General features: G+C 38.4%; 1 protein-coding gene across 1 annotated transcript in view; it reads left to right on the top strand.

The window, feature by feature from the left end:
* ZNHIT6 (zinc finger HIT-type containing 6) overlaps positions 1–14,559 on the top strand; it is a 33,368-nt gene that overhangs the window by 10,983 nt on the left and 7,826 nt on the right. Inside the window, exons 6-8 of the mRNA XM_076340539.1 lie at positions 322–390; positions 1,203–1,283; positions 1,806–1,886. Coding sequence (XP_076196654.1) covers positions 322–390; positions 1,203–1,283; positions 1,806–1,886 — 231 coding nt within the window. The remainder of the gene's footprint in view (positions 1–321; positions 391–1,202; positions 1,284–1,805; positions 1,887–14,559) is intronic.

Here is a 14,559-nt window from a genome sequence, read left to right as displayed (position 1 = left end):
GAAAGTCAGCTGGAAGATAACTCCCTTTTAAAATGTGAAATGCTGTTGATCAGTTAATTGGTGATATCTTACCTGTATTTGTAAGGAACAGATTTTTAACCCATGAGGACTTGAAATTCAGGAGGATCTGGGAGCAGTGCATCTTTCAAAGCGCCTCTCAGGTTCTCTGCGTGCCCCTTTTACTCTTTGAAAATGCAATTCAAAATATTGACTATATATTTTCTTCTGCACCCATGTCATAGGCTACCAAGATTTATTATAGAAAAAACAAGTAGTAGTTACCAGCTAACATTAAGAATATGCATTTCTTTTTCTTTTCAGGGAGAAAAAGTTCTACTGGCATTTGAAGCTCGTATTTCCTCACTGTCATGCTGAATACACTTTAAAAGGGTACAGAGCTTGAAAAACAGATTTTTATAAAGTTTAAATTAGTCTGCTGAAATTGAACTGCAAAATATTTTGATCAGTTCTTAACTATTTCTATTATACAAGGTAAACTCGAATATTATTTTTAGTCTTAATTAAAAGGACATTTAAATTGGAAAAAAAAAACCCCAAACCCTTAAAGTTGTGTAGTCCTTTCTTCTTTGAAAGCTAGCAGGCTTTTCAAATTAGGCAAAATGTTTGATTGCTAGTCCTTTTCTCTATGTAAACAGAGCAGCTTGTATATTCGTGATAGCGATATCCTGTACACCTAATATATTCTGTTCTCACGGAGCAGACGTTCAGCAAGATTTGCCATCCCTCCTCGCCTGCACACTGGAACTGACCTTCTTACAGGATGAAATGGTTGCATTGTTTGCTTTGTAGGAAATCCCACAAGCGCATTTTGCAAAGGCCAAAAAATAAGCTTTTGTTGACAAATCTTTCTCCTTTTTTCCTAGCCTGAAGGGGGATGAGAAGTATGCCCTTGTCTACTTCTAGGGCTGTAGGAACAGCATGTTTCTGCTGCAGGGTTAGAAACTAGAGATAAGCATCTGTTTACTCCTTGTAGATGCCAGTGAAGTCCCAGTGTTGAAATTGAGATAAATCTGTCAATTACCTATGCTGTATTGATACACACTTATGATTTTCCCATAAGCTACTCAGTTGTGCCACTGTAGCATGCAAATATACAGCTTCCTCCAAATGACTCAGATAATAGATTTTTGTTTACATGATGAACCATGTCTTATGTATTCAATTTTTATCTTTGGTGAAAGGGTGCCTGACGATAAAACACTTGCTGATATCCTTAAGCCGTACATTGATCCAGTGGAGTCAGACCCTGTAGTTTGTCAAAGGTGTGTATTGAATAACTTTTCTGCCTAGTTCATCTAATGCACTAATAAAACAAGGGAATGGTTCTGAATAAATGGCTTAAACTTAGCTGCACTTTCAGCATGCAGAGCTGAGTTCCCAGTCAGCAGTACATCTCTAATTCCTGTGATGAAAACCATCCTAACGTTCGCCACCTAACTGACCCTGGAGTGTAGCCACCAAATTTAAACCAGGAAAAGATAAAGAAATTGACTTGTGGCATAAAGATCAAATAAAGCAACTCTAATTCTAAAAAATGTAACCATAATTAACCTCAGTGAGGGTGATGGTGAACCTTTCCTTTGGAGTAATTAGAAAAACGTACTGGTAATTATAGCCCTCATTTATTGAAATACTTAGTATGTGGCAAATTATTGTCTTTATGAAGAAATACATACTTTTGGCTGTTGACATGCAAAAGAGATCCATCTTTTACAGATGATAAGAATAAAAGTCATTGTACATCATTGTTTCTTCATCTCTGTTGCATATTCTTCTTTTTTCAGATTAAAAATCTATACGGTTTCTCCTCAGTCAGACGTACAAATTTTAATGAAAATAGAAAACAGGAAACAAAACTCTATCAGGTAAGGTGGTTCTTCAGTTTGTGTGCTTATTACTTAAAAATAACAAAAAGAAATAATATGTTTCGTAGTCTTTAATAGTACAAATGGAGATTACATAATCTCATGGATTAAACTTCAGTGAGTAATTACCAGCCATCTTAAAAATGATTCAGCAAAAATGTTATTTCTTTGTCTTTTCATATGTCAACACTGAAATTTCTGTGCAATTACTGAGTAGTAAATTTAGCTGACTCATACTTGGACAATTTAAGAAGCTAGGGCACTCACAGCTAAATTGGTGGAATAGTGAGTGTGCCTGTACGTGAGCCGCTTCAGCAGCGGTTCATGCAAATGTAACAATGTCTGCAGTAAAGACAGGTTTGTGTTAAAATGCTAAATTACTGCATTGACCAGCAGAAATGACATCCATTCCCTTCTGCAAGTTCCTCTGTGGATATGTTAACCTAACCAAGAGGGTTGAAGTGGTAATTGAGGAGAGCTGTCTTTTTAAATCACTGCAGCAAAAATTATGTGCTTATCAGCATCCAGTCACTGCATTTGAAATAACACATTTTTCTCAGTTACTAGCTCATCACTCTTCATGTTACCATATTTCTGGGTGTGGGCTTTTAAGTCTCCAGAATTCAGACTTGTGCAGAATTGTTTTCTTTGTTTCCAGAACAGACAATAATCTTGAACTTCAAAATTAAACTTTAAAGAAATAATTTTTGTTGGTATAAATACCATTTTGAACACTCCACCCTGTTGTCATTGTTACTGAAAAGGGTATGTACCAGCTCAATATCATAGCTTATTGTGGTTGACCAGTGATTCCTAGTTAGGGTTCTTAAAGTACGTTCTTTTCCTCAGATGTAACAAATGTAAATAATATGCTTCCCTGAAGCATGGTATATTATTTCTAAGGGGGGAAAAAAGATATATTAAAAAAATTTTAGTTATAACTGAGCTTCCTGTTTGTGCTGTATTTTTTTCCCAGTAAGTACTATTCAAAAATGTGTAACATACTTCGAAATTCAAGCCCCAAACTCCTTCGTGGTTTTGATATCTTTATTTTTTTTTTCCCCTCTTTGCAATTGTTATTTGAAATGCAGTTGTAACATTTGCCATCAGAGTTGTCAGCTAGAAACCTGTTGGTTTTAAGTGAAATGTCTGGACTGATTTCCATTTAATTCAAGAATAGCCAAATTCTGGGTGTTTAGGGGGAAAATTAGAAATGCTGATAACTGTGAGCTACCCTGGAAAGCTCACTGCAGAAGCACCTGGGCAAATGAAGTTTGCTCAGTTCTCTTTCTACTGTATTTCCCAGTGCTCCATGAAGGGCTATTCAGCACAGGCACTTCAGCCATACAGGTTGTATGTGCTGTTGCACCCATGTAAAGAAGCCCTGACAGAGCTCAGCGCCGGGAAATGAGATCAGAAACAACTTCCCATTTTTAAAATATTTTTAACAGACTCTTCTGCTCATCTGTTAATAGCGGTACTCAGGACAGATTCCCAGCACATGAACAACCTCTGTCCCTTTCTCAAGTAATTAACTCCAGTTAATGCAGCAAAAACTGAAAATGCATTCAGTGTGTTACTGCTGTACATCTTCTTGCGGTACGTGATTGGAAAGGCAGTATTCAAGCAATTATATTGAATATTCATTTGTATTTTTAAAATACAGTAATTTATACACAGGTGGGGTTTTCCCTGGTATTTTAGTGCTTGGTTTTTCTTTTTTTTTTTTTTTTTTTTTTTTTTAGAAAGGAAGAAAAAATTGCTTTTGTAAGAGCAGGTAAAGTTCACCTTTTAATCTTTTGAAGTAGGGTATGTAAGTTGCATAGAAGGCTTGGGAAAGAAACCAATTTAGTATCAAAGTGGACCGTCTCTTGTGCTCATCAGTTTCTTTTGTTACTTAACCATTTTCCTCTTCTGAAATCTGTATAATGCTTCAACAAATTCACAGATTTGTTGAGAGGGAATTCTTTTTCATGAAGCTTTTTAGAAGAACCTCAGGAGTTGTGCCACTCTTAAGGATATTTAAGTTTGAGCCTCATCTGTATTCCCAGAATCAGCTACGTTGGTTGATATTAAAGTCACAGTAATTAGTATTTATCACACTTAGTGAATGTGAAGTTTAAAAAAACATGTAGAAAGTTAAAATAGAAAAGTTTTTTGACTTGAGGAATGCAACTCCTCACTTGGAAATTACATGAATCTTTTCATATAAGTTGGTGGAGCAGGCCCAGCTGTGGCAGTGCAGATAGGTCAAGGAAGCAGCATATTGAAAGAAAATTCCACTTCTGAAAGGAAAGAACAAAGATTGTTTGAAATGATGGGACTGCTATGTCAGCAGAAAAGCATCTTCTGTCGACATAAGCTGTGTCTCTGCCAGCAGGCGCTCCCAGCGTGGTTATGCCAGTGTAGTTGTTGTGACAAAGGCTCTAAGAGGGAATTTAAATTTTTACTGTAGTTGCATTACAGTTAAGTAAGAGAGAATTTACTTTGATTTCTTCTCCTTTTGCCACCACCCCCCCAGTTGCCGTCTCTGTCCCCCCCAGTTAAAATAATTTGAGGTTTATGGCTCTCATTCTGTAAATCAATACCTGGAATCGCAGTGGAAGTACTCGTGATTGAAACGGGACCGGCTTGCTGCTTAGTGGTGTTCAGCGTGGAACAAAAGCTGAGTGCAGCCAGAGCTCTCTCACGTTTCTTTATCCACGTTTCTTTAACAGTGGGGAGCTGTAGCCTTGAGTGCCACTGTCAGCTCAGAGTAATTTCTCATCCTATGCCACCTCATTCTGCATGATTTTAGGCTGTATGTTCCTGGTTGGCAAAATCCTCTTCTGTCACTCCGTGGGCAGACTGGAGGAGTAGGATTGGTGTAGTCTACTAATACATGGAAGTCTACATGAATGTTGTGTTATCCAAAACTTCCCCTGTGCCCACCAGAAAAATTCCTTCTGCACAAGCACTAGATAATAGAAGGGCTGTAAATATATGTTGTTGAATCAGATGATGTTTTTAGGCGTAGCAGAACCTTTTGAAAAAAATACTTCTTATAGTTACAGTTACGTATAATAAAAAACAATTACGATAAGTATGTTACAGAAGGATTTTAGTATTTCCTGCAATTGTTTATGAAACAGGAGTTTGTGGTTTAGTTTTGGCTGTTTTCTGTGTTTCACAGTAAATGGCCCTTTTAGTTTGAAGGTCCTTTGCAGAATACTTTAAATTTTTTGGGTTTTCTTTTTTTCTTTCTCCAGAAATATAAATTAGCCACGTAGTACAGATTTCTGCTTCCTCACAGGAGTTCTGGGGAACTTCAGAAAGCAACTGGATAAATCCACTGGTGTGCAGATATCATGGATAGCTGCCAAACAACACGGTGCTTGCTCTCTTTTTGGTAGATGCCTTTTATCATCAGTGGTGACAGCTCTTAGATAACTTTGTGATAAGCTCTTATTTCTGTCTTCCCTAAAACCAGCTTGTAAGAATTGCTTTCAGCATGAATTGGTAGCACTCCACAATTACTTGGAGTAACCTAAAGCATAATCTCTCCTCATGTCCTCTCCTCCCTACCTGTCACCTAACTCTCTATAACTGTTATACCACTTGATAGTCTTCTCGTTGACTGCACTTACTTTATAAGGAATCTTATGAAGGAGGGTTTGAAAAAATGAGTGTTACACAACTCTCTTCTTCCTTTAAAACCTTGGTTTGGAAAAAATCTGCGTTGGAATGGGTTATAATAGTTTTCTGTTTGGTGGTGCTTGCCTCTATCACCTGTTATGCAATATTTAGTTGGTGGTTGGTGTCCATTCTCTCCTCGGCTGTAACTGTTCCAAGAAAGGTTTAACTGCTGCCTCCTGGATGATTTTCACAGTCTACATTCTTTTATAAAGTAGTCTTTTCTTTCTTCAGGATAAATTAGTGTCCTCACTGTCTTCAGTCCTTTATTTGGGATGCCTTCAAAGTGACTTCATATGGTAAGAGTATTGCTTTTTCCACTAAGGAAAGGAAAGATGCAACTGCCAAATTATACAATCTGGTTTGGGAAATACACCTTCTTATTTTCCTGAGAATTGCCTTATTAGGCTTTGTGTAACAAAAAAAAACCCCAAACCAACCCCCCCCCAAAAAAAAAGAATTCCTAAATTCAACAGACCCTTGATATTTGTTATAAGTAAGTTAATGGTCAGAGTTGTTGCTTTTTTCGTAACTATAGATATTTAATGGATAACTTATTTACTCATCCTTATTATGTAAGATGGTCCTATTTCTAGAAGAGAAATAACTGCAACAGACTTGGTTTACAGTAGATACTTTAATCTAAAAATCTGGTTGGCCTTAAAAGCTTTGCAAAGCCCACTGCTTTCAATGGACCATATCTTTCCAGGAGCTGGAGTACAGAGCAGTAACAGACTGTATCCTGTAGCTTTCCTGTTGTAAAACTGCCACACCGTACAGGAATGCGTATAGAATCAGTTGTAGCATTGGTTTTTATATCAAAAGCATTTTTGTACCAGCTCCAACATCAAAGGGCTTCTTACTCTCTGTGGTGACATTGGCTGGTGCACATGAGAATACTGGCATGTTTGCCACTTAATTCGTGTGGACCACGGGGAAGAAAATCTGCTAAACAAGTATCAGAGGTTCTTCTCTACTAAAGGCCATTGCTTTGTGGCGGTGAACACTTATTTTGCTTTAACTGATCCAATGCAGTTGCTTCCCAGAAGGCTGGATGATGTTAGTAATTTTGGAGCACTTCCCTGTCTCAAGATCAGCTGGCAGAAATGAGAGTTATTTCCTTGGATGACTGTGTTCTGTGCTCAAAGAGAATTTTCATTTGTAGTCTATTGTTTTTAAATAACTGAGGGTTAGATCACATTAGTAGGTCGCAGTAGTCACAGTAATAGATTTAGGAAGATGAAGCAAGCTTTTTGCTTTAGTGTGTGCAAATATGCCAACAGACTTTTAGAAAATCGTCTTGGAATTCAAAGAATAATATAAATGGAACCAAATCTTTTTAAATGTTGTATTTATATTGGATTATTTATTTTCCTGTCATTAAAAATGTCTATTAGATACCTGTTTTGTCAGTGATTTTTAAGATTATCAAAAACTGTTATATTTAAATACGTTGCAGATAGCCTCAAATATTGATAGTGTTAATTTTTTCCTTAATTTTTCATACCATCTTCCTAGGGCACTTCATTCTGTATTATAATTTGTGAATAACTTCATGTAAAAGCAACAGAGCTTATAGTCTTTGCTTTCTCCTTTTCATACATAACTCAGTTGCTTTAAAAAACTCACTGCTATTAGTGTGGTGCATGGATCAGTTCTTTTTATCATATTACGACCTCATTTCAAAAATACTACTTCATCTAGCAAAACAAATATACTAGAATTGGCACATTTCAAGCATTATTTCCTCCTCTGCATTTTCTGCAAATGTTGAAAAGTGTGGGGTGGTTTATTTAAGATTCTCTAGCCTTCCTTAGGAAGCAACTTCTCTTCACATTTGTGTAGTACGTGGTATACATGAGACAGGAATTAAGGATACAAATCCCTGGCTGAACTGCTGGCGTTGGCATGAGTTGGAATAGACCCCAAGCTGGCTTTAACCCGTGCCAGCAGAAGATTGACAGTAGAATTCATTACTCCTCTCTAGCTCGCAGCAGCTGGCACAAAAGCAGCTCTGCCAGCTTTACAAAAGCAGGGAGCTAGCTTACAATAGTCATTCTTCGCTGCACAACTGCAGTCAGGCTCTGGCGACTTCGTACTGTTTGAGGGGAAATAGAATTTGGTCAGTAGTCCGTTTCTTAAACACAGCGCTCCTGTGTATTAATACTTGCTGCTGTTTTTTCCCAGAGTGTTGGGTTTTGTTTTGTGGGGTTTTTTTATTAAAACTTCAGCTTTTCTTATGTTACATTTTCTTGTAGGTCATTTCAGGCTTTCTACTTCTGTTACTGCAGCCATTTCAGTGTCATTTTTCACTTGCTCCTTCTTTAACTGAGTGTTAGTCTCTCTGCTCGCAAAAGCGATGCAGAGCAACAGATGCCAGGATATGCAGCTTTTACTGTAAAAAATAGTCACTTTTCCTTCCTATCTACTTACATTTTTCATTGAAATCCTGTATTATGCAAGCAGAAAACTAGCCATTGCTGAGTATAAGAAGTATGTATGGTCTGAATCTGTAGCATGCATAGCTAAATGTTCATGATGTCTAACTACAATTACTTGACCTTTGAGAAGATTTTTGGGATGATATCAAAAAACCCAGAGTTTGTCCATCTTACTATCTTGAGCAATCATTCATTTTTTTTCTTGAAAGGGATTCCTTTATGAACCAGTAGGCGCCTGTTTTTTAAAGTAACAATCCAGCGTTTTGTAACCCCTGCTGAATTCTTTTGGATGAACTGTTTTATAATTAATGGTATTGCATTAGGGTTTCTGGAGCGTCCCAGCTAGAGAGTCACTGACTGAGACGCCTATTGCACAAAGATTTATTTGAAATTACAGCCTCCGCTCCAAAATTCTGCAGTCTATGTTGGAGCAAGTTAGATCCAGACCACTTACAGAGGAGGAATATGTGAGTAAGTAAAGAGGTGGAGGATAACAGTAAAAGTGTTAGTGTTGGCTTCAGCCAGTGGTTTGTCCTGTCTAGGCATCTAGCGGTGTTCTGTAAGCACCACAGGCAGACCTGAAGACCTTCAGACCCTTCATGCTTGCAAAGCAGGTAGGCAGACCCCAAATTCTAAAACATAAAGAAAACTGCACGCAGTCGCCTCTCTTCTGCATCATAACGGGGCTCGAAGTGGGAGCAGCATACCCAGCATATGCACAGGCAGATTTTCTCTCCTCTCTCTGAGGAAGTGTGCATCTAGGAAAGGCTGTTTCAAGAACTAATCTTGCAGTTTGCTCCAGCCCGCCATCTCTCCTAGGGAGCAGAGAGGAACTTGCCTGTCTGTATGTACTATGTAACATATGCATAGTATGGAAAACACCTTCATGGAAGTTGATGTACTGTGTAGCATGCACATACAAGGCAGACTTGAAGGCAAGAAGACAGGCCATGAAGTCTAAGAAAAGATTGCAGTTGGAACAACCCTGTCGAATAATCTGTTGCCCCTTGGCTGTGGGAAGGAGCTGGTAAAAATGGGCTGTAGAGCAGAAACAAAACCATTGTTCAAACCATTTGTGCTATTCCGGTCTAGCATAAGCGTTGCGAGATGTGTCAAGGGGTTTCATTCTACTGTATTTGTCTGGGTTGCTGTTAAAGTATTTTTCTGAAGGAAAAAGAGGTTTTGCTGCTAGCTTCTTGGAAGAAAAAGACACAGTGAGATGCTGACTTAAAGTTAGCCAAGTTTTTCAATTTTGGGGACCGGGCAGCATGGGGAGGCGGGAGTAAGAGGCTTCTAGGAGCAAAGATACAAATTCGTTCACTTTTGAGGGCGGTTGAAGCGACAGGCTGAACTTGGAAGCTGCAGCGCTGTGAAACATGGCAGCGCAGCCATCAGCGTTTTCACAAAGGCGGAGTAGAGGAGAACCTCTTCATGTTCCAGTCAGGAAGGAGAAAACTTGTTATTTCCTGCTGAAGCTGCCAAAGGGGAATCCCTCTGTTTTTTCTCTTTCTTGACGGAAATGAGCTGGGGCTGATTGTTTCAACCTCGCCAAGGAAGGAATTGACCTTCCTGCTTGCTTGCCAAGAAAATAATTTGTTTTCTTTATTTCGTAGCTTTTCCTTTTCATTGTAAAGCATTAGTAACCCCTTAATAGAAGGTTTATGGCATTGTGATTCCCATGCAAATAAGTATAAATTTGTGGGTATGTTTCCACCATTTAGTACAGAGTGGTAGAGGTATTCAGGCTATCTCCATATGAGCTAAATTTGAAAGTTAGAATTTGCTATCTAGGGATCCGAAATTACAGAAGTATCAATTCTTCCTGTTCCTGAAGTGGAGGTTCATTAGACTAACCCAAGTGTAATAATGAAAGTATTGCCAATTTACAAGGACTGATTTCTCATCAGTATTATATTTCTGTTTTATTTTATCAGTGCACTGCTTAGTTACGTTAATTTAAGTTGTCAAATGAGATTTGACCTATTAGTTTTCTGAACTTGATGTACTAAGAGTTTTTCATTGCATCCTTTGGTATTCTTTGGTACACCCCCCACCTCTAAAATTATTTACGTTAATGTTTCATGAGGCTATGTAACAGAAGTACTGTAATTAAAGTAGAGTTACGACATTCGCTTTTTCTCTGTGATCATGCCAGTATTTTATTAATGGTACAAGTTACATATTTTAACTTCCCTGCATATTTGGGGAACCACCCACCGCTTTCACTTGTGCTAAAGATGCCACTAATATCTCTTCAGCTTTTGAAACTTCAGGCATTCATCTTCAGTAGTCAACCCACTCTCTTTTTAACAATTTTTCCCTTGTGACATTTCATATTCCCTTTAGGCCTTCTGGCTATCATTAACTCATTAGGCTGTTTTTGTTTCTTTATCTCAGTCATATAGTAGCCTTACATGATTGTGGTATACCCTTTTTCGGTATGTCTGCTCTACATCACTTGAAGATTTGTAAACGCTGAGCTTTTGAGCAGTTTCTAAAGCTGCCTGGTTTCGCAAAGTAAGTAAATTCCTGTATGTGTAAAGGACTATTGCTGTGATACACTTGAATTGCAGCATCTTTACTGGTGCTGGATTTTGTTACTTCTTTTCATTATGTCTTACAAGATGGGGAAAGTATTTGCTTTCTTGAAATTCAGTATCACTTTACTTCTGTATTCTTTGAACCAAATTCTGCTGAATCCAAGAAACTGACATCAGCTAGTTTCACATTTTCCTTCTGTTTTGTGGTACTTTCTCCCATAACTAAAAGATGCACAATGGTTTGTACTTGAGTTAATCTTTACATCGTTATTGTGCATCCTGAATCCTTTTACCACATCACTCTTAATGCTCAGTCCACTAAATTGTTGCAGCAGATGCCTTATCTGCTTTATGGGTTTTGCCATCAATCAATATATTTTTCCATGATTGTCATTAAACAACTTTTACTGTGTTTTTCTCTTTGTGCAATTGCCTCATTCTCAAGAGATATAAACAAGGACAGCCTTTGTGCTTCTACGGTGGCATACTTGTAGTCTTGTTTTGCTTATCTCTTCTTTCCATTAAGTGTTTTGTATATTTTCTAGGGCAGAAGTGAACAAACTATTAAATCTTTCTGGACATCTACTATTGTGCCAAATAATTTAGGTAGCAATTGGTTTCCTGCTGTCTTCACCTGGGTGTTACTTTTTTTTTTCCTTCCAGGATGTTTTAACTCCTTGAAATATGCTTGTAAGAAGACGTTTTTTGTGGTTTGGGGTGTGTGTGTCCATTTTACACTTTAGTTCGCAGCAGTTCTTAGATTTCTCTAGTGGAGGGGGCCTCTCACAGCCCGTAAAAGAGAGGAGACCACAGATTGTTACAGCTTGTCTTAATACAGTCTTTGTTTGAGGATGATCTATGGCCAAAATATGGCAAGGAAAAGGAACAGCTTCATGGTTTTTCTTGTTATTTGGAAGTGCCTTTATGTATTTTGTGTATGTAGGTATAGTTAGGAGATGGTGATAATGTGTGAGATGCTTTCCTGGTATGCTGGCAACTTTTCTTCCTGGGCTTTTCAAGTTGGTTCCTAGCAGGACCTGTGGGCCCAAATGGTTGCTAAGAGAAGGTTTCTTGTCCTAGTTTTGCTTTTTTTCAGAAAAAGGACATCTGTGGTGGAAGTGTTACTTAAGATGGGGATCTGACTTGAAAAGGGATGGGCCAGGCATCTGGTCTGTATTGGTATAGGTTGAGCTATGAAGGTATGGAGGAGAGGTTAGTGAACACTTGTTAAGGCAAATTATGGAGGTCCTACATCGGGAGAAAAACCATACCATCAAGAGTGGAAGGAGGAGCTAGCAGGTTTTAAAATATTTGTGTAAACTGTAGTATAATTTTTTTCATATTAAAATATTAACTTGAACTTGGTTCCCGCCCCCCTTCCTTAAGAGTGTTCAAGCAGAGTAGTCTTTCATATTGTTCAGCTGTTGATAAGAATTAGTTACAAGGGAAGTGTTATGGCAAGTCATTTCCTTTTTTTTTTGTTTCTAAGGTCTCTGCTTTTTTGCTCGTTGAATTTTCTAATTCTTTTTCACACATATTAACTAACAAAATTCACCGTGTTCCAGATTTTTAGAATGTCAGAATTCTAGTGAGAAAGCTAAATATAAAAATTGCACATTATTTCAATACATTGTGTTTACTTTCTGCCATATAACTTTCCTTTCATACCTAATTCAAGAGTGCCTTTCACTACTTCCATGTTCACCAAATCATAACCACACGAAGAGGTTATTCACCACTTAGGAATGAAAGTCCATCTGTTAGTTATTATCTTTGCTGTGCTGCAGTACTTCAGAATGAGTGCTTGGGAGAGACTTTAAATGCTGCACCCAGTCTCTGCTCTCTTCTAGGAAAATGCAGATACCTAGGAAATGCTACCCTCCTTTGTTTGGGGAGGGGGGAATCTTCGTTCTTCCCGTAAGTTAGCAGAAATTTGACTGTGGATTTTTAGGACTAGGCCCAAAATAGATGGCATGATTTATTGTATCTGAATTATGCCAAGTAAATACCTCGATGTTTCCACTCAGTTCTAGGAAGAAAAATCATCTTTGTTTAAAATATGCGCAAGGGTTTTAGTTGATCTCTCTCACAGGAAAATTATGAACATCATTATACAAATATGCATTTTAGTAATATTTACAATTATTTGGATGGTTAAAACTTGTTTGTTCTCTTTTCAGTGTCTAGAAGACTAAACTAAAGAAATGACATGGTTACAATTTATCTTTAATTCCAGATTGCAGATTTTTCTTTACTATTATTAAAATCAAAGTTCCTGTAGATGACATTCAGGAAAACCTGATCAGCAGGGAATTTCGTGCTGTCTGAATTCATGGAGACAAGTTACGCCACTGCGATGATAGCCACAGGCTCCATTTGAGGGGAGCCTGTTGTGATGCAGTGACCTAATACGGCATTCCTGCCTGTGGGAGACAGATTAGGAGACTGAATTGTTGAATTCCTGGAAGGTGGTGGAATAACTATAGATAGTGACACTGTCCTTTGCAGAAACTCATAGATGCTATCAGAAGTGCAGAGCCACGTTAATTTCAGTGTTTTGTGAAAGGTAGCAAAGCCATTCGTAGAGCGAAGGTAGCAGATTATATGGGAACTGATGTGGGATTGCTGAATCTTGTTAAATTTTCTCAATTGTCACAATTTTTGTAGGCTTTTAAACTGCCTGCTGGCAGGCAAATTTTATTTAATTTTTGTCCTTTAAAAAGCAGTTATTGTTATTTCATTCCAGCTAAAATCAAAAGCTGTTGTCTGCCAAGATTGTCTCTTTGTGGTCCTTATAAATGAAGTTGTCTTATTAAGAAGAAATCCGGGCCTATTTCTTGCTCCGTGACATGGGCATAAAGCCTTGCTTGGGGCAAGAAAATAATCAGGAAAGTGTATTATTAGATGTTGGGTGTCGGACAAGGAGGCTGAGGGAATGTATGGAAGGGAGAGAGAAAATACGTGGCAAGTAAATACCAGGGAGGAAAGAAGATTGAGAGATAAGGGTGCAAAGAGAAGTCCCACTGAATACAGGGATCGGGAAGCCGTAGTGCAGACAATTCGTAGGAACTGGGCAGTGGGAGAAAAGAGAAAGCAGGGGGAGGGTTTAAAAGAAAGACGTGAAGACAGGGTGTTAGGGCAATGGTTCTGTCGGGGTGGCCAGTTCATTTGGAGCCAGGCTTATCTTCAAATCCATCCTGTCATGAAGGGCTGAAGGAGCTTGTTTAGGATGACAGCCTCAGTTAAGTTGGTTCCTGCAACCGGCCCTGGAAGAGTCTGAGTGAAAGGACAGACTTAAGCTGGTTGTCATTCATTTTACTGGGTTGTCACTTGAAATGCACAGTGACGGAAGGGCCTGAAGGAGGTTGCAGCTCGTTATGGGCTCTTACCAAGGAGGCTACACAGTCCCAGTGATACAGGACAAGTAGGTAAAAATGGTGATAAAAGAATACCTGGTCATATCTGATAACCAGGTTCTCCCTGCTCCATCTCCTGCCTGTGGTGAGACACTTTCCTGCAAATACATGGGAGGACCTGCATTCCAGTGTTACCCTACATCCTCAGCTCATCCTGGTGAATAATCAGTGCAGAAAGTTACAAGACTTGTAAAAATGCCATTTAATTTCATTTTTCTCCAAACAGGTCTAGCCTTTTCATAAGTAAAAATTGAAATTGTGTGTATATATACACTTCTGGAAAAACCTTGCAGGGCAGTCATCTTTTGCCCATAGGTCTGCGTTGCTCACCCTCTGATGTATGACTTTGTTCTAGTTCTGGGGTAAAATTGGGAAGGTTTTTATCATGACAAAGTCTTTCAGAGAGAACCTGAAAAATCAGTCTTGCTCGGGAGCCATCCTGTATTAGACTTCGGAATTGAGTGGCAAGTTTTAGTTTTCTTTTGAGATCTTCTAAGTATGCACAGTCAAGGATGAGGTTGGCAGGTGGATTAGCAGAAAACCTCAACTTGCACTTGTGTATAAAGTAGGGAATTTGGTAGACTGAGGTTTTTTGGATAGCATA

The sequence above is a fragment of the Aptenodytes patagonicus genome, chromosome 5, assembly GCF_965638725.1.
Source record: "Aptenodytes patagonicus chromosome 5, bAptPat1.pri.cur, whole genome shotgun sequence".
Lineage (NCBI taxonomy): Eukaryota > Metazoa > Chordata > Aves > Sphenisciformes > Spheniscidae > Aptenodytes > Aptenodytes patagonicus.
Note: the sequence above shows the minus strand (reverse complement) of the source record. Positions and strands in the feature narration are given on the sequence as shown.